Source organism: Hemicordylus capensis, chromosome 3 (genome assembly GCF_027244095.1).
Source record: "Hemicordylus capensis ecotype Gifberg chromosome 3, rHemCap1.1.pri, whole genome shotgun sequence".
In the NCBI taxonomy this organism is placed as follows: Eukaryota; Metazoa; Chordata; class Lepidosauria; order Squamata; family Cordylidae; genus Hemicordylus; species Hemicordylus capensis.
The window spans coordinates 95105084-95132892 of record NC_069659.1 but is presented as its reverse complement, the minus strand read 5'-3'; the positions used below and the strand labels follow the sequence as shown (position 1 = coordinate 95132892).

At 42.5% G+C, this 27809-nt stretch overlaps 1 protein-coding gene across 4 annotated transcripts; it reads left to right on the top strand.

Annotated features, from left to right (window-relative positions):
• Positions 1-598: 598 nt before the first annotated feature.
• Positions 599-27139, top strand: ZBTB21 (zinc finger and BTB domain containing 21). 4 transcript variants are annotated; one of them, XM_053309258.1, is made up of 3 exons: positions 599-728; positions 12529-12654; positions 15706-27139. In XM_053309258.1, exon 3 carries the CDS (start codon positions 15719-15721, stop codon positions 18854-18856), a length of 3138 nt encoding a protein of 1045 aa, XP_053165233.1. In that variant the 5' UTR covers positions 599-728; positions 12529-12654; positions 15706-15718; the 3' UTR covers positions 18857-27139. The 4 variants fall into 4 exon arrangements, with proteins under 4 accessions (XP_053165233.1, XP_053165236.1, XP_053165235.1 ...); XM_053309261.1 differs by lacking the exon at positions 599-728 and adding an exon at positions 749-834; XM_053309260.1 differs by lacking the exon at positions 599-728 and adding an exon at positions 1124-1151.
• Positions 27140-27809: the final 670 nt, after the last annotated feature.

Sequence of the window (27809 nt, the reverse complement as noted above, 5' to 3'; positions counted from 1 at the left end):
AGGTTGAAGTGTATTGAGGAGCAACCAACCCGGATGAAATGAACTCTAAATCCCAGCGGCCTTTAAAATCATTACTCAGCAAGCTCCTGTCCTGACAAGCTGCAGTAGAAGCCTACTGGAGAAAGACAGGCAGCAACTTCCCAACACTGAAAACAGACTTTTATTATAACAGCGGCACAGGCAGGCTTGTATATTACACTGCTATTGCTTCTGACTCCGAGGAAGGAGAACCAGCAGTTGCAGATGGATGCGGCTCACTCTTGAGTCGCTTCTTTTGTGTCAGACCTTCCTTAGTCGAGCTCCTTCTTCTCGCGACCTCTCTACGCAGCAACCTACTTTGTACCCGCCGCCCTTAGCAAAGGGGCTATTGCCGCTTCTCATTTGCATTTGCTAGGGCCAAATCTCAGCGCTGGGCCACCTCAGAGACGAGACGGAAAATCACCCCAAGTTTCTGTTTATTACTGAGAGTTGCCCCACACAAACACTACTTCGTACGCGGGCGCTTCTGATCCCTTCTCCCCCTCCCGATCCGCCCGGTTCGCGCTGGCCAATCGGAAAGAAGCGCACGTGACGAGCGTTCACTGCGATGACCTCATCCCTGGTGTGGGATGACGTCAAATTCAAGATGGATGGAATCACGGCAGTGGCGGCAGCACGCGCGGGTGAATCGTAAAGGGAGACGCCGAAAGGGGGAAGGAAAGGGGGGTCCTGTCCACCGGCAGCAAAAGGTGAGTAACAGGCCGCGATCCCTGCCCCTATAAGGCGGGTCTCTCCCTGCACAAAGGCACGGGTTTCCCCATGCACAAAGGCGTCCTTTCCTGACGTAACTCTGAGGTATGTTTCCCCCCCCCCACCGAGTAGGGCTGCGGTCCCTCTGCTCCCGTGTGCGCCTGCGCAGGTTACAAAACGGTTTCCCACCCCTTCCTGGCGCATGCGCCGATCCTTATGGTCGTTCTCGTACTGTGCAGCACGCATGCTTCTGCATTTCATTAGGTGCCTACTGCGCATGCCTTCTGCCCACTCCTGGCTCTTGGTGGCTTTTTCATATTGCGCCTGTGCGTTGCCCATACAGATACAGTTGACTATATAGGCACTCGGGAATAATCTGTGTGGGCGGGGTGGAAGAAAACTGAGCGTGCGCAGGAAAATGGGTGTGGTGGGCTGTTGAATTTTGTGATGTCATTCTGGACAAGGGGGGCATGTTTGTTGGGGTTGTTTTTTTTCCTATCGGCAAGATAAAACTTTATTCGGAACAGAGGGAAAGGGCGCTGGTGTTCCCGTTCTCCGATTCTTCATCCATGCTTTATAGGTCTCTCGTTTCCTGATTCAGGGGCGCTTGGGTGTGAAGTCTTAACCACGAATGCAGTCTTCACCTTATTACCTGCATCATCTTTCTATTAGATCTCGACATGCATGAGATGGTTCTAGTGCGGGGAGTGGGGGCGGGCATTCTGCCGATAGCCGTCTAATTTGTATCGAATGTTCTAGGAATGAACCCTCACAAAGAAAATAGTTTTGGGGGCTGAGCTCACATATTCCACACTGGTCCCTGATTAGATATTGCTTAAGTTAGTCTTTGTGCTTGACAGGATCTGGCATCAATGCTGTTGGCTGATTGTAGAGTGGGTTGATGTCATGTATAAAACACTTGGTATGTTTGCTGCCCGAGCCTAAATGTGCTTACGTGGAAGCCCCACTGAATCAAACTGGGCTTGCTTCACTTCATTAGTTGCTAAAGAATGAGCGGCACTGTAGAAATAAACAACATGGATTACTTGGTCTTTTTAAAAATACATGTATATCCCTCTCTCCCTCTCAAGGAGCTCAGAGCTGTGTACATGCTTATTTTTAACCCATGCAAAAGGCCTCCGGACCGGTCCGGAATTCGGCCAGTCTGGCGGTCCAGCGGGGGGGGGGAGTGTGGCTTTAAGGGCGGGGGTAGTACTTCCCCCGCTGCTCTTCCCCTTCTGGCGCTGGACTTTTCTTAAATGTTCTTGGGACGGCAGCGTTCCTCCCTGCCGCCCCTGCACCCGTAGTTGTCTTCCAAGTTTACAAGCACCAAAAGCTGGTGCCACGCATGCACCCGTCGCGGCGCGCCTATCGCCGGCACTGGCGGCCACAATGGGCACATGTGTGGCGCCAGCTTTTACTGCTTGTAAACTTGGAAGACTTGCCTTAGTCACGTCGCGGCTGGATTACTGTAACGCGCTCTACGTGGGGCTGCCCTTGAAGAATATCCGGAAACTGCAGCTAGTGCAAAACGCAGCAGCGAGGGTGTTATCCAGAGCTGCCCGTTGGGAGCACATCACCCCCATTCTGAAAGAGTTGCACTGGCTGCCGGTTCGTTTCCAGGTCCAATTCAAGGTGCTGGTTTTAACCTTTAAAGCCCTTAATGGTTTGGGCCCGGGGTATTTGAGGGACCGCCTGCTCCCAAGGGTTGCTGCCTGCTTGACGAGGACATCTGAGGGGGCCCTGCTCCGGGTGCTGACAATGAGAGAGGCCCGGCTGTCGTGCACTTGGGACAGGGCCTTCTCTGTTGCTGCTTCCAGACTTTGGAATGCTCTCCCAGTGGCCATTCGCTCCTCGGACTCCATCATGACTTTTAGAAAGCTTGTTAAAACTTGGCTTTTTACCCAGGCTTTTACATAATCGTTTTATTGCTGCTTCTGTGTGTTTTTACTTGTATTGTTTTTATGCATGTTTTTAATATGTTTTTATATTTTTTAGCTTGATGTTTTTATTGTCTTTTTATTGTAGGTTTTTAACTTTTGTAAACAGCCTTGGGGTTGTCTTTTAACGAAAGGCGGTATAGAAATGCTACAATAAATAAATAAATTAAATAAATAAGACAACTATGAGGGCAAGGGTGAACTCTGCTCCCCCAAAAACGTTTTAGAAAAGTCCAGCGCCGGAGGGGGAAGAGCGGTGGGGTGTGTGTGTAAGTACTACCCCCGCCCTTAAAGCCACACTCCCCTCAGTGCCGGACCACGTCTCTTTGGTACCGTGCACATCCCTACCTGTGAGGTAGGTTAGGCTGAGAGATACATGACTGGCCCAGACTCACCAGTGAGTTTCATGGTTGAATGGGGATTTGAACTCGGGTCTTCCCGGTCCTAGTCCAACATTCTAACCACTACACTGGCTCTCGGTTGTCATTCAGATGTTAGTGGTTCTCCAAAACTACATATGGTGGCTTGTACATAGGACAAGTTGAGCCTTTGAAAATTTACAGGTGGAAGGATGAGGCATTAATCTCTGAGCTCACTTCAGATCACTTCCCCCTACCCTGTTCTGCAGTGAAGGGGCAGTACTTCTCATGGCCAAAAGCAAATTCTTTTCTTATGACTGGGCTGAGATGTTCTGAACCTCTGCTATTTCTCTGCAAGGTTAGGCTTCTCTAACATAAGTAGAGACTGTACACCTACCCTCTTCTCTCTCCCAACTCCCATTTAGGATCGAGATGCATGCATGTAGATTCTCACTTTCACAATATAGGAAGTGATTGGAGCTGGGGTCAAGCTTCTCTATACTCCTGTAACATCTTAAATCTACATAGACTGTGTAATGGAAGCAGAATGTATAATTAAACCTTATTTCACGGACTAGTTAGAAGAAAAGCAGTAACAAACATGATGTGACAATTGCCATTTTATGCAGTCTAGCAGCTAGACAATATAAACAGCAGTTTAGGTTCACTTATCTGGAGCCACAGAAAAAAACCTTTTTTAAAAATCCCTATAAATTGCATATGCACATTTAATATTATTATTATTATTATTATTATTATTATTTTTACATTGCTATCCCGCTCTTCCTCCAAGGAGCCCAGAGCGGTGTATTACATACTTGAGTTTCTCTTTCACAACAACCCTGTGAAGTAGGTTAGGCTGAGAGAGAAGTTACTGGCCCAGAGTCACCCAGCTAGTTTCATGGCTGAATGGGGATTTGGTCTCCCCGGTCCTAGTCCAGCACTCTAACCACTACACCACGCTGGCTCTCATATGATTTCCCCATTGTCATGGATGGAACACCATCTGATTAAGGTTGGACTCATGACCACGTCCCACCTCCACAGGGGCGGGGGGGCATTAGGATAGTCTGCCTGAGAAGCAGGGGCATAACTACCATTAGGCAAGGGGAGGCGGCTGCCTGGGGGCCCCCACGCCTCGAGGGGGCCCCCAAAGGCAAGTCAAATGTGAAGTGAGAGTGTGTGTGTATCAGCGAGGGGCCCATTTTAAAACTTTGTCTCTGGGCCCACTCCAGCCTCGTTAAGCCCCTGCTGAGAAGGTTATTGGATCCAATAGGATTCCGAGAAGCCTTGGAGGGATTTAGTGTTGGCTCTGCTGGTGACCCTGTCAACACTTTGGTGGAGAATTGGAATAATCAACTCACCAGGGTAGTGGACAAGATCGCTCCTAAGCATCCTCTCTGACCTGATTCAAAACTGGCCCCTTGGTATATGAAAGAACTACGGGGGCTGAAGCAGCAAGGTAGATTAATAGAGCACAAGTGGAGAAAGACTCAACTCGAATCTGACAGATTACTACATAGACTGCATTTGAAGATCTATGCTCAGGCGATTCATGTGGCAAAGAAGCGGTTCTTTTCTTCTCTTATCATATCCTCAAATTCACTTCCGGAGGAGTTGTTTGGGGTGGTGAAGGGGCTAATATGCGCCCCTTCCCTCTTGAATCAGTACTTGGAACCAACAGTTACTTGCTGTGATGTTTTTAATGAGTGTTTGTAGACAAAATCTCTCGTATTCAGGCTGACTTCTATTCAAACTCCACAATTGCCAAGGTGTCCAGCAGCTCCTCTTATGTTATGATCCTGGATCAATTTCAGTTTGTGACTCCTGAGAATGTGGACAAGTTGCTTGGAATGGTGCGGCCTACCACCTACTCTCTTGATCCTTGCCTGACATGGCTTATACTATCGGGCAGGGAGGCTGTAGTAGAGGGCCTGATAGAATGCTTCTCTGAGGGAGGGCAGGATGTCTTCTTGTCTTAAGGAGACAAATCATTAGATGGCTTCTGAATAAGCCTGCCTTGGATCCCTCAGAGTTAAGCAACTACAGGCCTGTCTCCAAACTTCAATGGCTGGTCAAAGTGATTGGGAAGGTGGTGGCCTCCCAGCTCCAGGTGGTCTTGGAGAAAATTGATTATCTAGACCAATTTCAAACTGGCTTTCACGTGGGCTATGGGGTTGAGACTGCCTTGGTTGGCCTGATGGATGATCTCCAATTGGGAATTGACAGAGGGAGTGTGACTCATTTGGTCTTTTTGGCTCTCTTTGTGGTTTTCGATACTATCGACCATAGTATCCTTCTGGAACGTCTGAGGGGTTTGGGGGTAGGAGGCATTGCTTTGCTGTGGTTCCACTCCTACCTCACGGGCAGATTCCAGATGGTGTCTCTTGGAGACTATTGTTCTTCAAAATCTGAACTTTCGTATGGTGTCCCTCAGGGCTCTGTATTGTTTCCGATGTTGTTTAACATCTACATGAGACCATTGTTAGAGATCATCAGGAGATTTGGTGCTGATGACACATATGCTGATGACACCCAAATCTATTTCTCCATGTCAACATCATCGAGTGAAGGCATGATCTCCCTAAATGCCTGCCTGGAGGCAGTAATGGGCTGGATGAAGTATAACCAACTGAGGCTGAATCCAGATAAGGCGGAGGTACTTATTGTGCAGGGTTGGAACTCGGGAGACAATTTTGATCTGCCGCTTATGGATAGGGTCACACTCTCCCAGAAGGAACAGGTATGCAGTCTGGGGGTGCTTCTGGATCCCAGCGTCTCCCTGGTATCCCAGGTTGAGGTGGAGGCCATAGGTGCTTTTTATAAGCTTTGGCTGATACACCAGCTGCACTCATTTCTTGAATGGCCTCAAAATGGTGGTACATACACTGTTAACCTCTAGGCCGGATTACTGCAATGCACTCTATGTGGGGCTGCCTTTGTACGTAATCTGGAAACTGCAGTTGGTCCAGAATGCGGCGGCCAGGTTGGTCATCTAGGACAGACCATATTACTTCTGTATTGTAAGAACTACACTGGCTGCTGATATGTTTCCGGGCAATATACAAGGTGCTAGTCATCCTATATAATAAAAGGCTAAGTGAGTGGCCGTGGCTTTGGAACGTTGGGGATCTGCGTCCCTGCCTCCCTGGGTTGTTCTGGGCCTGCGCGAAGCACAGGCCCAGAAGAGCCCAAGGGACACAGGACCGCAGACACCAGTGTCCCACAGCCACGGGCAGCCATTAGCCGGTGTGTGGCGGCGGGGGAAAGTGGCCGAGGCGGCGGCGGAGCCGCCGCCTCGGCCATGAGCTGAGGCACGGCGAGAGGAGGCCGAGGCAACCAGAAGCGGCCGCCCTGAAAAAGGCGAGGGCAATGGCGGCGGGGGAAGACCGAGACGGGGGACAGGGAAGCTGGGCGAGGTGGCGGCAAAGCCGCCAACGAGGCCCCCGCCTGCTCACAGCCGTCGCCCCCGCCTGCTCACCCGCCCTCCCAGCTGCCCAAAATGAAGCTTGGCGAGGTGGCGGCGAAGCCGCCAACGAGGCCCCCGCCCACTCACAGCCGCCGCCGCCTGCTCACCCGCCCTCCCAGCTGCCCAAAATCACCTTCCCCGCTCCCCCCCAAAAAAGATTAAGGGCCAAAATGGCCCATGAGAAGGTTGCCGCCCCCGCCTATCGCCCTCCCAGCTGTCGAAGACCACCTTACCCGCTCCAGCCCGAGGGAAAAGAGCAGAGCTCCTCTCTGTGCTAAGTCACTGCTCAAACTGCCGCTATGGACGCAAAGACGCCTATTGCGTCCATTGCGACAGTGTGGGCAGCAGCTTAACACAGAGAGTAGCTCTGTTCCCGAGTTCCTCTCTTCTCCTTCGGGCTGGAGCGGGTAAGGTGGGCTCCGGCAGCTGGGTGCGCGGGAGGGCGATAGGCGGGGGCGGCCACCTTCTCGTGGGCCATTTTGGCCGTTATTCATCCACCCCCCCAAAAAAAGTAAAAGCAAAATAAGGAAGAACAAAAACAGAGACAACAACAAAACAAAAAACAAAAAGAGAGAGGGGACAAGGGGGGGGAAAAGAGACAGAAAGAGAGAGAGAGAGACAGAAAAGACAGGATAGAAAGCTAGCGCCCGTTATCATAACGGGCTTAAAAATACTAGTTAACTATAAAGCCCTAAACAGCTTAGGCCCTGGGTATTCTAAGAGAACGTCATCTTCACCATAATCACCACCACCTGTTAAGATCGTCTGGAGAAGTTTGTCTGTGGTTGCTGCAAACTCATTTGGTGGCTACTTGGGAATGGGCCTTCTCCGTTGCTGCCCCTGGTCTTTGGAATGTGCTCCCTGCCTCTGGACTTTAAAGTACTTAGATTACTGCCATGTGTGTGATTGTGTGTAAATTTTCTGTACCAGAAATCAGATAAAAAACTGTAAGTATCTTGGAGAACTCTGTATGGTACCATAGTACTGTGATATATATTGCCGTACATAAAGAGGTCATTCACACGACGAGGCGGTACAGCATGCAGGCGGGGCAAGACTGGTTAAGCTTGCCTTCCCCCCAGATGAGTAATGGCTTGTTTCTGGGAGTGCGGACCACATCTGGAGATACCACCATAAACTGTGTGACACGTGTGATGCATTGGGGGATTCCCCCAGGAGACGGGCTCTCTAGGCTCCCATCTCTGTGTCCACTGGAGCTAAACATAGCCCCAGTGGACACATGATCCAGTAGCCTGGGTTAAGGGAGCACTCACTCCCTTAACCTTGGGAAACAGCTCGGCTGGGCGGTGCTGGCTCTCCAGGATAGTACTTGATCCCGATACACCTCACGCGCAGCCTAGCGCAGGTCGGGCGTCCCTAGCTTGAGTTAGGCTGTACGTGAGAACACCCGCAAAGTAATTAACAAAAAACAGGACCCTTGCTGAAGACCTTACAGGTGCGAAAGTTAGATGGGAGAGCAAACGCAAGATAATAAGTGTTTGGTTCAGCTACATTTACTTAGACATGGTTTCAGTAGTGATGAGGACTAAAGGGTTCAGCCAAAGCCTTCATAGAAGAGGTGGGTTTTGAGGAAGGATTTGAAGGAACAGAAAGAAGCAGCATCCTGTAGTTCTGGGATTAAGCCCTACCAATAGCAATAGCACTTACATTTATATATCGCTCTATAGCCGGAGCTCTCTAAGTGGTTTACAATGATTTTAGCATATTGCCCCCAATATTCTGGGTACTCATTTTACCGACCTCGGAAGGATGGAAGGCTGAGTCAACCTTGAGCCCCTGGTCAGGATCGAACTTGTAACCTTCTGGTTATAGGGCGGCAGTTTTACCACTGTGCCACCAGGGGCTCTATTTCCTAGGCATAAGGAAATGGAGAAGTAAGGGAGAGAGAGCAGAGTTGTTTAATTCAGCAGCTAAGGGTATAGGAGGTTGAAGAGTAAAGGCCACAGGCAGTGATATGAGGGTAGAGGTATAAGGATTTGTGGGGGACATGGCTGTGGAGATGCTTTGAAGGTGAGGAGGAGTTTTTACTGTATACAGGTACAGACAGGAAACTCTAGAAGGAATTGTATGCATTGTGAAATATATTTTTGTAGAAATTAGTGATCGGGGTGATTCTGTTATTAGTCTTTGCTTTGCTTTTGGTTCTTTTTTGTTTTGTTTACCTGGCTTTTGAGAAATTGGTATTTATTTAGTACATAAAGTTGAGAGACTGAGAAATATTATACTGTGCTGAAAGATGTCTTTTTTATCAATTATGTTTCTATACCTTAATGTACACTTGTAAAAAATGTTGACCTTGTCTGAAAAATCATTAATAAATAAAATGAAGTAGTAGTGAATTATTCTGATGCTAATGCTCTGGAAAGGTGAAAGTGGTGAGGTCTGACTGGAAGATCAGAGGAGAAAAGGTTGCAGTAATCAAGGAAGGATGATCAAAGTATAAACCAGAGTTGGTTTGGGCGGGGGGGGGGGGCACAAAGAGGAAGGGCAGTAGTTTCACACAGTTGCGCCAGGAGAAGTGGCATATGGGAAAGGAAGGAAAAAGAGGAATCTAAGTTAAAGCCAAGTCTTCATGCCTGATCAACAGAGTGGACAGTGATATTTCAGTGGATACAGACAGTATACAAGGAGAGGAAAGGTGAGAAGTTCAGTCTTGGACATTCAGAGTTTGAGATAGGCAATGAAAACATGCAAGTGTGCAAATATCAGATAAGCAGCTGGAGATTTGTGTACTGAATGGAAAGCAAAAATTCTGAGGAATAGTGCTGAGTGTGTCAACAGGGTGTTTAAGATATGCCATGACATACAATAAAAGGAAATCAAATAGTTAAGCTAACTGATACAGCCTAATTAGTGACAGCAGATTAAACAGCACTGAAACAGCTGTTAAAACAGCACTAAAAGTAATGGTTTCTAAAAGGAAGAATAAAAAGGTCTCCTAGTGCCTGAACAATGTCATAGTTGCCAGGTGGGCCTTCTTGGGGAGAGAACTTCACAAGGAGGACACCATGACCGAAAAGGTCCTCTTTCCACCTTTTCTAGGTGGGGGCACCTGAAAAAGGACCACTGGAGATTACCTCAGTGTGGGCATTCCTTCAGGAACCTAGTTCTCTGAGTACCCAGAATGTTGGGGGCAATATGCTAAATCATTGTAAACCGCTTAGAGAGCTCCGGCTATAGAGCGGTATATAAATGTAATTGCTATTGCTATACTGAAACCCACATTACTTGATGAGATCACCCACAGACAGCATCACAGAGGAGGACCAAGAGGTGATCTCTGAGGGGTTCCAATGGAGAAGGGCAAATTAGAGGGGGAAATTGCCCCCTATAAGAACACTGAACGGGCCATTAGAGAGGTAGGAAGAGAGTCGGCTGGGGACAGAATCATAGAAGCCTGAGGCATGAAGGGAAGTTGAGCAGGAGAAGGTGATCAACAGTGTCAAAGGCAACAGACAGCTAGAAGATGAAAAGGAGAGGCTTTTCCATTTGACAGTGAGGAGATTATCAGTAATTTTGCTGAAGGCAGGGAAATGCAGAGGGTAGAAGCCAGATTGCAAAGGGTTCATAGAGGAATTGGAGCAGGGTGAAATCAAGAAGTGTGAGTAAGTAGCACACTCTAAGACTTTGAAGCAAATTGTAGAAGTGAAATCAAGTGACAGAGGGGCAGGAGATGTCAATGGATTTTATTTTTTTTTAAATATGGGTAATGATGTGTTTGAACATAATAGGGAGAGAACCCAAGGAGAGGGCAGGTTGGGCATACGATGGAGGGCATATGATGGAGAGAAGGAATAATGGTAGCAAAGATAACAACCCAGAGTTGAGTACACATGGGGTATGTGGAAGAGTTAGAAAAGATAACTGGCTTAGAGATGGTAGGAAACATGTAGGATGAAAATCTATTTTATTACTTTGCCTCCTAAAGTCCTGATTGGAGAGCGAGGGGTGGGGTAGGACGAACTTTAATATGGCATCAAAGATGAGAAGGGTTGCTGAAGATACCTAGAGTTGGTGTGGTTCAGGATGATGAAGTAGTTACTAGGACTGTGTAGTTGTGTCCTTCTGACAAACAAATTGGACCCTACATACGCTCTGTCAGGTGTTCGCGGAATGCACTGACAGCTTAAACTTCCGACTGAACTCCCTGCTGTCATGTCTGAACTCTGTCAGAGTACCAATGTTCCTATTTGACCCAAGTTAAAGGGCCTGCAAGTTGCCTCTCGGCTGACAGAACGGCACAGCCCTAGTAACTACATCATTCTGTACTACAGGTTACTTAGGAAGATGGACAATTGCCAGACCTTTTTATATCCTTCAGAGGTATTCAGTGCACAAGAACATGAAAAGAGAACATAAATGGTAAACGGCGGGGGGAGGTGATCTAGGGCCAGACACAAGAAAGGAGAATAGTTTGTTAGAGTAAAGCAAATGAGTTGATACGGATGAGCTGAAAGCGAAAGCTGCAGAGTCTAAGGAGCAAGAAGAAGGGAACAGAGGATACAATACTTCTGAGAAGGCCACTGTGTGAAGAAATTGTGCAAATTCCGCCTCTCACATGGTCTTCCTCTTGCTCTTTCTGTGACCTGCAGTGTTGAAGGAGATATGGTATTGGTCAGTCAGATAATTCCAGAGTACAGAGATCACAGACAGATCAATTCTTAGTGAGATAAAATCTAGGAAGTACCCAAGGCAGTGATTGGAAGAGGACCTCCAAAGGTGGCAGTCAAGAGAACAGGGAAGATGGGAGGCAGCTGGATCAGAGAGATTATCAGCATGTATTTAAAATCATCAAAGAACAAGCTGAGCCAAGTATCAAAGTCTGAAATGGAAGTTGAGAATGGGCCAGAGGCATGATATTGAATAGTACCACAAAGTTGCAAAGGGAAACAAAATCCTACAGAATGAACTTCAAATACTAAGAAACAGTGGAATGGGATGAGGGGCTGGAACTGGCAGAACCTAGAAAGGAGAATGGTTAGGTGTGTGGGAGAAAGAGGGCAAAAGCAGTGGCAGTATTGGAAATGGCAGAGTTTCAGTGAAGGCAAGAATATGTAGGGATTGAGAGGAGAGAAGCTCGTGGAGTGTGGTTACTTTCTGGGTGAGGGAGAAGGAAACTGGGGAATGAGAATTAGATTGGGAGAGAAAGGGGGTTGTCATGATGCTTGTGGAAATCACTATAACAGATTAAGCTTCATTGTGTTGTCATGATTTTTTTTTAAGATTTTTTTTTTTTAAAGAAAAGCATCTACAAGAGATTGGAATCTTGGAGGAACAGCCCTGGGCAGGATGGGGGCTTGTTTTATCTCTTCTGTGCCAGCTGCTTTTTTCTTACCATCTCTTTCCCCCACAAATGGGAAAGCAGTGTAGGAGATGGTGATTTTTAGAAGAAAAAAAGCTGGCAGGAAAATAGTTAAATAGCCTCCTGTGGGTGCTTTTCCTTTCAAAAACAATCCCATAACTACCTGTAATTTTCCATTTGACCATGAGGATAATAAAAAGGTGCATAGATAACCCCAGGAAACAAGAAGGTGAAGGAAACGCAGTGCAGCCAGTCTGCCAAAGCATAACAATCTTGTCTTCAGTGACTTTCTTTTAATAATGCAAGGATCAGGTTAGTTGGAGGAGGGGCGGGAGCTACCTGGACAGATGGGGCAACAGCTGGAAGTGACCTCCCACTTTCACCAATATGCTGTCTTACTGTGAAACCCAGATTCCAAATGGCCAGAAATGAACAATGTCCTTTGGTGTTGTAGGCTAATGCTGCTAAACTGGCCACAGCCCCTAATCCAAGCCCCAGGTGCATCTGTAGATGTCATCACTTGATGGTGGGAGGGATTTTTCAGAAACATGCCTGCTTTGGGTGTGACTGCCACCAAACATTCAAGGAGAAATATTCACAAATCTGAAAAGAGCAATATGTATTACTGCAAAGTTGGGAAACTTTTGTACATGAATTTTGTTTTTTCAAAGTACACTTTTTCTTTCTCTCCCTCTTTTCTTTCCCTAGACTATCTGAGATACAGTCTTCAAAGTAATTGCAACTTAAGGAGCAGATGTAATCCTGAGTCTAAATTTTTATTTCATTTTGGCACTTAGTCTAAAATTTGAGAAGAGGAACGAAAGCCTTTTTGGGGTAGGTCTTGTTTCTTTTAAATATTTGTTAGAAGATTAAACTTCCTAAGAATTTTCATTTTGTAAGAGTAAAGTTAGTTTGCAAAAGACTAAAGTGTAGTACCAATAAATGAACTACATGGTAAGCAAGTGCAGTAAGAAAAGCTGCATGAATCAACAATGAAATTGTAGGTCAAACTGGAAGAGCAGTGAATGTAAACATTAACATGGTAATACACACAATAGGGCCCCAATTCACAGATGAACATGTTCAGCAGTGACTACCTGAGAAATGCTATGTGTGTCTGCTCGACTGCCAGTGCCTAGCCATTCAAATGTTTTCATCTTTGATATCAAGTCCAGCCTCTGAACCTCACACAATGGAAGGATTGAGTTCCTGATGATGCCACTATTCTCTCTCAAACATGTGATTGGCACTGTCAAAGCTGACAGTATCAATCATTTGTTTGGTACTGCGTGCCCAACTGTGCTGCAAACATGCAAAACTGTCATATTATGCTAGCCTATTGATTCATCTAGTCCAGAATTATCTCCTCTGACTGGTAACAACTTTCCAGGGTATCAGGACAGCTTGGAAGGACTTCTGCCTATCTGAGATCCTTTAATTTAAGCTTTAAATTGAGTTTAAGTTGAATTAAGTTGAACTTTAAACATTAAAACTAGTTTAGCACAGTAGTTAAGAGGCAAAGCTGTAAATCAGGATTTCCCTAGTTCAAATCTTGCCTCTTGCATGAAGTTAAGTCACTCATTCAGACTTGACTTCCCAGCTGCAATATGAGGATAGTAATACCTTGCACAGTTGGTGTAAGGAGTACATCAGGATAACATGTGAAGTGCTTTGCATACTCAGAAGTGCTATACAAATGCTTGCTTTTATCATTTTAGTTTTATATTTATATCCTGCTCTTCCTCCGAGGAGTTCAGGGCTGGGAGGTGTACATAATTTGTTTATCTTCGCAACAACCCTGTGAGGTAGGTTAGGCTAAGTGACTGCCCAGTATCATCCAGTTAGTTTCATGGATGAACAAGAATCTGGACACTGGTCTCCCTGCTCCCAGTCCAGCACTCTAACCACTACACCATGCTGGCTCTCCTACTCTGTGCTCTACCAGTGACATATGGACCTCCCTAAGGTTCAGTGTTGGGAACTGCAAAAGCAGTCCTGAGTTTTGGATCAGGCCCATTGAACGGCATAAATACTTGAATGAGAAAGCATAGAAGGAGCAAATAATCTAAATGTGTTTTTAACTTCTTCTGAACACTGATCTAGCACTCAGGGCTGTTTCTGCATCTCTAAATGCAATAATAATAATAAAAACAACAACAACAAAGGCTGTGGCAGAAGAAAACCAAAATAATCCCAGTAGTAATTGGTGCCCTAGGTGCAATTCCAAAACACCTTGAAGAGCACCTCAACACCATAGGGGCCACAGAAATCACCATCGGCCAATTACAAAAAGGAACATTACTGGGAACAGCCTATATTCTGCAATATCTATAATAATAACAGCAATAACACTGATAATAAAATTCAGCCATCCCAGGTCCCTGGGAAGGACTCGATGTCTGGATAAAACAAACCAGTCAATAACACCTGTCTGACTGTCTAAACAAGAAATAATTATAATTATATTTTATTACTTCCAATCCTCCAGGTTCTTGCCACAACTTAGTACCCTTGAGCCAACCTTGAGCTAATACCTAATCCTATGTGTGTTTGGATTTGATCAATATCTGTTTATTTCACCGGGGGCGGGGAGGGGGGGAGCCTTACAGTGTGCCAGACACACACACACATGTGTGTGCATACATTTACTCTAGGGCAAGTCCCCATTGAATTCAGTGGGACTTACTTAAAGTATGTGTGCCTAGGATTACAGCCTAAGCATTTATTTATTTTTAGGTGACCAACCACAAAAAAGGCAAATGGAGTCTAACAGATCAGGCCACTGTGTTGCTGATTGCCCACTGGTTGGATAACAATAGGTTGTTGTTGTTAGGAATATTTCTATACTGTTCTTCAACAAAAACATTTTCAAAGTGGTTTACATAGCAAAGGTATGAGAAAGTGGCTTCCTGTCCCAGAAGACTCAATCTTGGTTTTCCTCCCCAAGTTTGGAACAAAAAATATAGTTTGACTGCAGTGTTTTCTTTAAGGTGTGCACGTGTTCTCATTAGTTTTTTGATGTCTGCTCAGTTAATTTTAGATCCTGCTCAGGCTCTCAGGAAGTCCCCACTCTTATTGCACCTGTGCGTACACTGCTTTGATACTGCCACCCAAAACAAAACTCATGCCACACACAGATGAAAAAAATTAACAGGAACACTGTTTGACTGTGTATTGCATAGACAATGGCCTACCAAAGTTACATTTTACAACTTGCCAAAACTATGTTCTACAACTGTGTAGAAGAGTTTGTTATGTAATCATCAAAACAGGTCCTTTAGAAGTCAGGATATAAAAAAGGGAATGAGCAATTGCTTTAACATTTTTATGTAAGATACAAAAGGCTCTATTTTCCAAATGTGCTATATACAAGTATACAGCAGGGAGTTTAATCTTTGCTTAGATATTATTTGCATTTCAAAATCTGATTGTAAACATATGCATGTGGTTTGTTTTCACATTTGGGGTGGCTTTTTTTTTAAGCTTCATAAAATAACAGAGAAGAACCAAATATACAAACTTTTGCAGTCATTTTACTCAACTAAAAGTCATAACAATTATTGCAGGTGGTTAAAGGTATACTACTTTAAATATATAACTATCAGATGCAGAGAATCGTACATGGTTGTCTTTCTTGACTTTCTTGGCCGATCCTGTCACAAATATTAGTAGTAGCTTCTTGCTATTTATTGTAATTACCTTCCATAGTATATGGAGTAATATGTTTCCCAAACAAACAAAAAAACTCCAAAATTAATGAAGAAATTGACTTTTCACTCGGCCTGTCACCGGGGTGGGGGGGACCCTGCCTATTTCCTGCTACATCTTTTTAAAAGAAAATAATACCTAAAACATACTGGTTTTTTCTGGTTTTGTGTCTTTCAGGTAAACCTAGATAATGGAGGGACTTCTACATTATATAAATCCAGCACATGCAATTTCTCTCCTAAGTGCTTTAAATGAGGAACGTCTAAAGGGACAACTCTGTGATGTTGTTCTTATAGTCGGAGACCAAAAATTTCGAGCTCATAAAAATGTCCTCGCTGCCAGCAGTGATTACTTTCAGGCTCTGTTCACTAAAAAGGAAAATGAGTCTCAATCAGTGTTTCAGCTTGACTTCTGCGAACCAGATACTTTTGATAATGTATTAAACTACATTTACTCATCATCCTTGTTTGTTGAGAAAAGTAGCCTTGCTGCTGTGCAAGAAGTGGGGTACAGTCTTGGAATTTCCTTTCTTACTAACATTGTTTCTAAAAGCCCTCAAGTTCCTTTGCCTGCATGTCCCATTAAGAAAATACTTTTCCAAGAGGAAGATGAAAGCAGCTCCCAGAAAAGGAGTGTCATAGTTTGTCAGACCAAAAATGAAGCAAAGGGAAAAAATATTGGTCAGGCCCCACATGATATAAGCCATAAACACTTGTCTTCAGTTGCTGTCAAAACTAAGCGGCCACAAACAACACAGTCAACTGAGTTTCTACATAGTCTATCACTAAATGAAAGGAGATGGTTGAAAGACAGTTCTTTAAGATACTCCAAGTCCCATGAACCTTCAGGTGCATTGGATAACCAAAGTAGAACTAAAAGGAATGCAGTATTGTCTCAGAAACCTTTTATTGACAAGGAAGTGGTAGCAGATGAGCCAGGAGGGAGTGATCAGCTTCTAAGGGGAACAACGGCAGAAGTACCCCTGAAAAGGCCGTGTCCACCAGTGGTACCTCTGTGCAGCTCTTCAGAATCCACATTCTTGTTGAGAGAGACAGGAAAAGGAGCTAACCCTGGGGAAGACAGGAATTTGCTATACTATTCAAAGTTAGGATTAGTGATTCCATCTAGGGTATCTGGTGCTGAAAACCAAAGTGTTGACAGGAGTGGACCACTTGTAAAAAGTCTCCTTCGAAGGTCATTGTCCATGGATAGTCAAGTACCTATTTATTCACCTTCTGTTGACTTGAAGCCTTCACATGGATCTTCAATAATGAACAACGCACAAGGGAGAACATTAAATGTAATAGCCCAAAAATCATCCATGAAAGAATCTTCAGAAAAGACAGCTCCTGATGATAAGGTAATGCACCCACATCGCCTTAGGTCCTTTAGTGCCTCCCAGTCAACAGACAGGGAGGTAACGTCTCCTCTTGGAGAAATACGGATAAAAACTGAACCTAGTAGTCCACTTTCAGACCCTTCTGAAATAATCAGAATCACTGTGGGGGATGCTTCATCTGCCAATAAAAGTAACCCTTTTAAAACCGAAGATGATGGTAGGGATTTGAGTAGACTTCCAGCTAAAAGAAGGTTTCAAGCTGACAGAAGGCTACCCCTCAAAAAAATTAAGGTGGATGAACATCCTTCCCCTGGGTCAGAGGAGAATTTTGAGGAAAACTCAAATCCTACACCCCTTGATGCTGACTTCCCAGATTCTGATGTTAGCAAAGATGACTATGGTGAATTGGAAGAAACAAAGTCTAACAAAAAGTTTAAGTGCAAACACTGCCTTAAGATTTTCAGGTCAACAGCAGGCCTTCATCGTCATGTCAATATGTACCATAACCCTGAAAAACCATATGCTTGTGATATCTGTCATAAGAGATTTCACACAAACTTCAAAGTTTGGACACATTGCCAGACGCAGCATGGAATTGTGAAGAACCCCTCACCTGCTTCTAGTTCACACGCCGTCTTGGATGAAAAATTCCAAAGGAAATTAATTGATATAGTGAGAGAACGAGAGATTAAAAAGGCTCTGATTGTTAAACTAAGGCGTGGCAAGCAAGGTTTTCAGGGACAGGCTGGCTCGCAGGCACAAGTCATCAAAAGAAATCTAAGGTCCAGAACCAGAGGAGCCTACATTTGCACCTACTGTGGGAAAGCATATCGCTTCCTGTCGCAGTTTAAGCAGCACATAAAAATGCACCCAGGGGAAAAAACAGTTGGAGGAAATAAGGTTCTTAAACCCAAAGAGGATGCTCCTATTGAAAGCCCTGTAGAAAACAAAAAAGTTTACCAGTGTCATCTTTGTAATGCTAAGCTTTCCTCTCTTATTGAACAGGGAAATCATGAGCGCCTCTGCCGGAATGCAACTGTCTGCCCTTACTGCAGCCTTCGGTTTTCTTCTCTAGAGCTGAAGCATGACCATGAAATTGCATGTGAATACAAGAAACTCACTTGCTTAGAATGTATGCGGACTTTTAAATCCTCCTTCAGTATTTGGCGTCATCAGGTGGAAGTTCACAATCAAAATACCATGGCTCCCACTGAGAACTTTTGTCTACCAGTTTTGGAACACAATGGTGAAGTAAGTAGTGCTTCAAGACTGCATTCTCAGTCAGAGCCCAACAAGGTGAACAATTTTGTTACTGCCAAAGAAGACAGTGTATTTAGTGATTCCTCGGAACAAATTAACTTTGATTCAGAAGATTCCTCATGTCTCCCTGAAGATCTTAGTGTTTCCAAACAGTTTAAAATTCAGATTAAGGAAGAACCTGCAGATGAAGTAGACGAGGAGGTCTCTGAAGCCAGCCGGGAACCCAAGAAAGCAGTTGCTAATAAAGACACTGGTTTGTGGCCCTGTGAGAAATGTGGGAAAATTTTTACTGTCCATAAGCAGCTAGAGCGTCACCAGGAGCTTCTGTGCTCTGTGAAGCCCTTCATTTGCCATGTGTGCAACAAGGCCTTTAGAACCAATTTCCGTCTGTGGAGTCACTTTCAGTCCCATATGGCACAAACTACAGAGGAACCTGCACGTAAGGAACCTGAGATATGTGTGCCAGCTAATTCTCCATCACCACCACCTTTGCCGCCACCTCCACCGCTTCCCAAAATACAACCTTTGGAACCTGATAGCCCTACAGGCATGCCAGAAACCCCTTCAGCAGCTGAGAAATTATTTGTTCCACAGGAATCGGACACACTCTTTTATCATGCTCCACCACTTTCAGCTATCACATTCAAAAGACAGTATATGTGCAAACTCTGTCATAGGACATTCAAAACTGCATTTAGTCTTTGGAGTCATGAACAGACACACAACTAAAAAAAACCAAACAGCATAAAGGATGCCTACAGGGAGTTTTTAAAATCTGTTTAATTTCCATGATGTTTCTGAAGTTTTATATATTTGAGTTGATGGGACAAGAACCCTCAACAATTACCGCTGAAATGTAATGCTGCTTTGGATGTGGAGATTAAGGTAAACTAAAGTCTATTAGTTGAGTAAATTGGTCGCGTTTCTAGGTATTATGGTCTGGGATCTCCTGGTAACTTCATCCATTAAAACCTGATTTCATCTTTCTTGTCCTGTGATACATGGGATTATATTTTTAAAAAGCAACAGCAACTTAAGAATTCAGAGTAATGAGATCTTGCAGCTAGTATATTGTTTTTACAGAGAGTAAGTTGCTCATGAGCTCCATATAAATATTAGTCATTCATTTGATGTTGGGAGAAGAAATGAATTGAGTGCTTTGCTGTGTTGATCTTGATCATATTGAACATTAGCAATAACAAGTAAAACCTTGTTTGCATTAACTTGACTTTTATTGAAAACTTTGATTAACATGCGGTTGTTTTGTTACCAGAATTTTCTGTATGAAAATTGTACAAGATACAGTACAATTTAAGGTTAGCAATATGTGAATATTTGAATTTTTTATATACAAAGTAGCAGCCAGCCAGCCTCCAGCCATTTAAAAAACAAAGCAGTGTATCTTTGTTCTGATACCTTCCTTCAAAAAGACACACTGTTTTATTTAATGCCTCACAGGCTGATATTCTATAGGTATTTTGGTAACTAGAGTTATTGTGATAAAGGAGCAGTCAGCTGTGTGTCATAATTCAAAATATATTACTGTCTTTTAAATATGAAGCAACATTGAGTGGATGTCAAGAATTAAGTTGTGTTTTGTTTCTTCTGACCTGTATTGGTGTGGATGTGATTTATTACAGTGGATTGTATGAATATGCTAGTTCTGAAAAGCAAGAGCAAATGCAGTTCCATTAGGTGGTGATGACAAGCTCTACCATGACTACAAGAATGGTTGTTTTAATTAAATAAAGTCTAGATGTAAATACATATGTATAAATTAATAAAACAAAATTTAAAATTTCTATTATATACTTAGTTCCACCTGAAGGGGAACATGTAACACTACAAATGTTGCAATTCAGAAGTATAAGACCCACAGTAAGCAAAATGTTTGTTTCCATCCTATATATCAAAACATACTTTGTTTTGTACATTTGATTAAGAATAGTATTGAGTGGTTAAACATTCAAGCCACAATTCAATGCAGAGCTAAGCCAGTTGATTTCAATGGACAACCATGCCTAGCAGTATGCTGGATTGTGACCTTGGACTACAATTCTGCACACTGTTAAATGCACACACATCCCATTCACTCCAGTGCAATTTGTGTACACAGAACTGTGCAGAGGACAGTAGTCGCACACCCTTTCCAAAGATCCATGTGCACTCAGGTGCATATACAAGGGTCTTCATTTATTGGCTTTATCCACAGAGATGAATGGGGAAGCCAGAATGGGCAGGCAGCCTTTGTGTGCACATTGCTACGGTTGCTGTTGGAACTTACTGAAGGAGCAGAACAGTGAGTTGTAGCAGGATGCTAGGGGCAGGCTTTTGTCTCTAAATGGCAATGGGAAGAGTGGATTTATTAATATGGGTATCTGCCAAGGACCTCTTACAGTTTGTTTCCTGTTGAATTCAAATTGGCTCATTGCTGCTGGCATTTAAACTTGATCAGATAGGCTTACATTAGAATCAACCGTGAGAAAGCGAATGTGGCAGAAGTATTAATTAGCTCTTGAAAGATCATTTTGGATTCTGAGAGTGTATAATTGTGAGATTCGTTCATGCTATAATGAAAGGGAGTGAGAACTTAGTTACTGAATAATAATTGGCACCTCAATTCTGAATGCATTTATTTGGAGGAAATAAATCCTATTAATGTCAATGGAATCTACTTCCACATAAATTTAGTTAGAATGACAGCTTAACGCTCTTTTGTTCCTAAGCTCTCTTATTCTGTAGAACAAATCCTATGAAATTCCTTCATAATAGGTAGTTGTGATCTATTGACATTAGGGCTTTTAGACTTGTTTTCTGATGAACAGCTCTCCACCCCAGCTGTTACTGCATCAGAAGCTGTTTTTGAATCGCAGAATAGTTTTATAAGCAGCTTCTGATGAGGCATGAAGAACTGCTCTTCAGAAATGCATGTAAATTGTCTCTGTGTGTATTCCACTGTACTGCTTCAGATAATGACCCCCGTATTTCCGAGGCAAGGTAAGAAAGGTATGCAAAGCTTTGATCTTTTATTTCCTAAACATTCAGGTATTCAGTTGATTTCAAATCATCAAGACCTAAAAGTGAAAGTGAGACCCCTGTGGAAGTGCTGGGATCCTGGAACATAATCAACCACTCTGCTATGCTAATGCAAGCCCTTGACAGTTTAGGCAGCCGAGTCCAGCAAATCTCAGGCATATTAAGAAGCTGGGACACTGTGCAGCTGTGCCGCAAAACACTGAGGCTTGTACAACTAGTCCTAGTAGTCCCTATGGCTCCCAGTCAGGCCTGCACCAGGTTGTGGGAGGAACAAGATTTTGCAAGCTCCCAGGCCAGAACCCTCTGCATCTGCTCAGAAGAGCCAAACAGCCATTGCACATGGCTATTTCATTACTGTTGCAATATTCTTTCTCTCGGATGCCTGGGTATTTGAATTTTATAGGACTTGGAGCTCAGCTGCCTATTCCGGCAATAGACAGGGTTCTTAGATCATGCCTTAATATTGAATAAACAAGATATGAGTGCAGGAATACCCCGTTGTATCCGTGGAAACCACTTTTGCTAAAGCAAGACTAATTTAGAAGCTTTTTCAGCTTGTAGGCTACAAGCTGAAAAAGCTGCTAAATTAGTCTTACTTTACAAGACAAGTTGTAGCCTAATGCTGTGCATGTTTACTCAGAAGTAAGTCCTACAGAATTCACTGGGATTTATTTCCAAGTAAGCCTCATTATAGTTCATAGTTGCCATTTTTTAAAAAAAAGTCTGTTAGTTGTGTATGAAAGACTTTGGCTGATATTCTGCGCAGTGTAATGTGGGCAGTTCTGAACTGCCTGCACTGCTGCAAGAGTCTCAAGCAACACCCACTGTGTTGTGTGGAGCAGGGCTGCTGTGCTACTACTTGAAATTACAGTTCTGCGATGCGACAACCATTGGAAATAATGGCCGTAGTGTCACAGAAGTAGCAGTACACCAGCCCTGTTTCACACCACCGTGGGCATTGTGTTGCACAGGTGGTTTTGAACTACTCAGGTTATACTGCACAGAATGTCAGCCCTTAAGTCTTAAGTACAGCGGCAATAATTCTCAAAAGAATTTCATAGCAATTATGTTTGCAGTGGCAAAAATCTAAGACTCAAGCTGTACCTATTCAGACACTGTATTCTTATTCCAAGAAGCTAAATTAACTGAAAGCCTGAGTTGCATTGTAATATGTATTGTAAGGTGTCTGTTTTTAGTTCATTCACAGTGCTTAAACAGTGACAGCTTATTTTAGAAAGCTTTTTTTAACAAATAGATTCTTTTTATTTCAAAATAAAATGATAATATTGAAAAGAGTAAGTATCCTTTGCTTGCCTGTTTAATGAAATGCACAGTTCTATATGTACAAATTCCCAGAGGCATCTGGTGGGCCACTGTGTGAAATAGAATGCTGGACTAGATGGGCCTTGGGCCTAATCCAGCAGGACAGTTCTTATGTACATGAAAACCTTGATTTATTGCATATTTAAAAAAATTAGCTCTTATGCTGCCATTTCCTTCTCCATTTGCCCTCACCTATCCTCTGCTAGGTATGCACCTGCACTTACATAGAAAAAATTAAGTTTGAACCAGGCAGTATGTAGATAAAATCAGCAAGAATGGAATCGGGGTTCTTTCCAGCTGCTATAACAAGACGAATCTATGCTGGCAGTATCTGTGTGTCTCTCTGGTTCACACATCATGCGTTTCCACGAGTGTGCACCAGAGGATAATCAAGACTGCTTATGTAGGGGTGGGTAGGTGTGTGATTCAGCCCTTATACAATTTCCCCACTTCACTGTACATAAGCACTATACTATCAGCTCGATTTATCTAAACCACAGCAGCAGCTCTAAACTTGCTGAGGTCTGTTACAAAATTCTCATTGACTTCAGAAGATAAGATGTTAATTCCAATGTTACCAGTTACCAGTATTTCGTTTTCTGCTTTAAGCAGTGACACAGATGAACTTTCTGTAGGTGAACATTTCCCCAGCATTGACTGCATATGGGGAACAGCTTCACCTATTAAATTTCTGCTTGGAAAGCTCAGTCAGAAACATTCCGCACCCTATCCTGATCCTAAAAAGAGATAGAAATGCCTTCCTGGTAGAAAGCTTCATTATCTTTAATTCTCAAGCAGAATATAGAAATTTCAACAAGTTTCTTTCATATAATTTGGGATTATAGTAAGATGATGAATCATAAATGCTGTGCTATACCTTTTAAGAAATAATACTTTTCCTTTAAAAAAAATTAATATATTCCATAAAGTTTTTGTTTCTTATGTCAGCACTGTTGTCATAATTTTCTTTTTTTCAGATCCATTCTTGCTTACTATTTAGTAGAAAGAGAGAGAGAGAGAGATTCCTGGCTCTCTAAAACAGTTTTATAAAAGTTATGACAGGGAGTTTCCCTCTAGCTTTTTATTCAGTACCTTTTTAAAAAGCCCTAAAAGTGTTTATTTTGGTGGACATTGAATAAATATGCTTCCACTTATGAAAGATTAATATATGTTTTTAAAGTTATAAATTATGAAAGATGTTGCTTATTATATACACTAAATCTTGTTCAAATATATTTAGTTTGACCATAATAAAAATAAAATAAAAACTTGATTTGTTATGATCATGTTTGATTTTGCAGTTGTGTGTTGCAAATACCAAAATGTTCTTGGTTATAAAGAAAGAGGCTTTGGGGTTTTTTTTGTTTGACTCTATATTTTTTATCAAAGTTTAGATCTCTCAGGTCTCAAAACCTGAGGGTTTGAGAAAAACATGAGAAAAATATGCAGGTTTAAAAAATATATATTTTAGTACTTTTAATCTTTATTTGGGTATGTTAATTAACTGGATAACATTTATTCTTGTTCCAAATAGTCCATTATAAATGGGGATTTCATGCCAGCACAATGAAAAGTGGCCATTGAAATTAAAGGGATTTTTTTCAAGCTTATGAAATAACTGGAGTACTGTTCGAGCAAAATTTCAACATACATCTGCATATGTATATTTAACACTGAAATCAACGAAAACTGTTTCTCATTTTTTTTAAGTGCTTTGCTGAACTGTATCTACAGATAAACCTTTCTAAAGTGCTAAGAAATTACTCTGGAAAAACTTTAAGGGACTATTTCTCCAAAATGGCTATATAAATAGCTAGCATTTAGATATCAAACATGCCAAGGAACTTGGCATAGCTTTTTATCTCATTTAGAAAAACACAGCTGATAGGAAAGGGTAAAAATAGTTTTGGAGAATAGCCTTTTTAATAAATAGCCTAATGAATAGCCTAATTTTTATTGTGTAGGAGCAACTATTGGCTGCAGCCAACAAGCTGTTTGCTTGAAATTAGCCCCAAGTAGTTCAATGGGAGAATTCAAAGTATTCAGTGGTTGGGATCACACAATTGCTGCTAAAGCCGGGAATCGAAGGTTCTTGATGGGCATGTCTTGTGAAGCCACCAACTGCTGGTTCCCACACTGCATTACCAAGCTTCTCCTGACTCTGCCCAACTTCAAATCTAAGTTACAGAATTCAAGAGTAGCTTGGTAACATGGCACAGGAACTGACAACAGCATCGCACAACATGCACACCAGGAACATGGATTAAATCTTTATACTACCCCCCAGTGAGTACATAATGGAGACTTTCCCTTTTTTTTTACTCTGGTATTTACCACTGTTCTGCATTTCTACTGCTTCCACCTGTGTTTCAGGTAATCACAATTCCATGTTTTCAAGCAGAAACCATAGATTTCCAAGCCTCTGATGCTACTTGTCTCCTGTAGTACTGTGCAAGAACTGATTATGGATGCAGCATATTTTTTTTAGTAATTTCCATGAATCCAAGACTCTCACTGAGCCTAGGAAAATGCAAATAAATCCCACTTGCCAATAATGTTTGTTATTCCAAACTGAGAACTAGTAGCTCTGAGTTCAAATAGCATAATGTTAGCTGTGTTATCAGTTAAGGCTTGGATTTGACCATAAGCTCCTTTTTTAGTATTTTCCCCCCTGCATTTTCATTTCATGCATGAAAAGAACAGAACCCGCTTCTTAAGAATGGAGGCAGATTATGGTTTTCTTTTTTGTTTTTAAACAGTTGAAAGTGGTGTGATAAAGGCATTGCCCTTAGATATACACTCCCACGGTAATCTCTTGTTAAATATTTAAGTGTTGCCTATGGATTCTATAGTGTTGCACAAACCCACATCAATGCCTCTGTCATACCTTCTTCAGTACTCTGAAAACTTATTGACTAGGTCCAAACATAAATTTTTATGTACTACGCTTATATCCCATCTTTCTTCCATTATGCAAGAAGACTCAGACCTGCTTAGCTTCAACAAGGTGGCTATAATAACGTGCTCCAAGGACATTCCATGATGTGAAACTGGTTTCTGCTAACCATAGTCAAGAACCTGCACTATGGCTTGAGCTTCCAGACATGCAACCATGATATGAGTGGCTTGTCTGCTCAGACAAAATCATCTGGCCTCAACTTCAGAAGTTCACTTCCATCTCCATGATACATCAATTTCTTGAGGTGGAGCTCCTTCTGTTTTCATGGTGCAGCAGCCTTTTGAAGCAGAGCAATGGACCTAAATGTGGCTTCTCAATAGTTTGTCACTTCAAATATAATGGGAAACCACAGTTAGCACAAACTGTAGTTTACAAACCAGTTTCAAACTGGTTTTTGATTCTTGGTTTGTAAGCCCCAAATAAACCACAGTTTATGGGTAAGCCTGGTTCAGATATATAACATGAAACCATGGTATAGCTAAACAAATAATGGGTTTGTGTCATAGCCATTGTGTCTTTCCAACCTTACCGCTTCCAGTCACAGACCAGTTGCAAGAGTGTTCAGTAGTATTGTTTACATTTTCTTGCCTGAATATTAGCATAACATCAAAGCATGTTACTTTTATTTCTCCTGAAATGGTTATTAGTCTATCAGTGTTGAAACGGTGTATAGAGCTAAAACATACTCTAATGTTCTGGGCTTTTAAAATGTCATTTGTTTGTACCTAAAATAATGTGTATGGCTTTACTCCCCCCCCCCAATAAAGAAACACTGGGCAGCATCCAGGACAGGCTAATCCTCCATCAGTGGAAACACCTTCCATGAATAGAAGATGGTTTTACTGATGGCGTATTTGGCTGGATGCTGTCCACTACCAGATGAGTGCTCCTTAAGCATCTTAATTATGTTACCACTTCATGTGACAAAAAAGTGTCCTCCAAAATACAACCTTCCCATGCTGATAACACTTGTTTAAAAATAAGACCCATTGATTTAACTAGAACTACTAAATATTTATGCTTATAATTGCAGCTTTAGCACTTATGTGGAAGGTAATTAAAATCCTCGATGTGAAGATTTACTTTTTTTAAAAAACGGTTCTTGAATCTAATGTGTGGATTAGCATCACAGTTTTGTGTGTGCGTGTGTGTGTTTAATTTGGTGGCACTGAGATGATTACATAAAAGAGCTAGCTTCTTTTCTGGTGTCTTTGAACTAGTTGTCATTCTCTCCCTGGAGTCAAAGGTCAAATCTAAACTACTTGGGGAAAATATGTTTGACAAGGAAGTTAACAAAACTGGACTTAAGGCCTAACCTCCTTGATACTATTCCTTTTAAAAGAAACCCGAACAATGGAATCTACTTTTCATCTGGGGTAGCCATTACCAATATACAATGAAGACTATTGAAGTTGCTTCTGGTTTTAAAGTAAAGGTATATAAAAGAGAAATTCAAAGTGTCTTTAAAAAAAAAAATTCTGTATATCTTGTATGCATTATATACTGATTTACTACATCTGTGTTGAATTAAGTAGGAATCCAATTAACTTTGTTAGGATTAACAATTCCTAGTTTCAAAATTCTTCTTTTAATGTAATGTTGCTGCTTTGTATTACTTTTCTACTGTATGTTTTCTTTACCTAGATCTTTATTAAGAAAACTTGGAGTAAAATAAACTTGTTTCTTTTAACTGATTCTGTCTTGTATGTGCATCTGATATGATATATGCTTCTACTTCTCCAGTCCTCCTTATATCCCTTTTGGCAACAGCAGAACTTAACACAGAGAATGTGTTGAGAATTAGGGTGCAATTTGGAAACATCATGTGTCTGTACTAGCTGTTCTTCATGCGTTCTGTACAGTTAAGGCACCATTCACACCACATCCTATAACTGATAGGTGACCTTTATATCTGTCCAGAGAGCTCAAAGTGCCATACATAAGGTTTCCAAGTTGTTTCCTGTTGACAGACCCAGTCCCATCTGGTTTCAGCAATGCTGCTGCATTATGTAATTCACCTCATGGCTCATACTCACAAAAGTATGCACTTTATTAAAGATTTTTTGGTGCAATTCTGGACCAAAGTATTGCGCACTCTCTTTCTGGCTGCCACCCCACACTTGAGTAAGATTGATGACTATGTGCCATTGCACCTATTCACCATATCTTGATTTCAATGATAAAGTTAAGCACATTCCTCATTTTTTCCCCTTTGAAAACCAATGGGACTTCTAAATGTGTCTGTCTTGTGGCTACTTCTGAAATCTAGTCATCTGCCCCTGGAAGCCAAGCCAGCTACATTGGAATCCCGTCTTTCTCCCATTCTCCTTTTTAGCATGCAGCCTAAAATTCACTGAGGAGAGT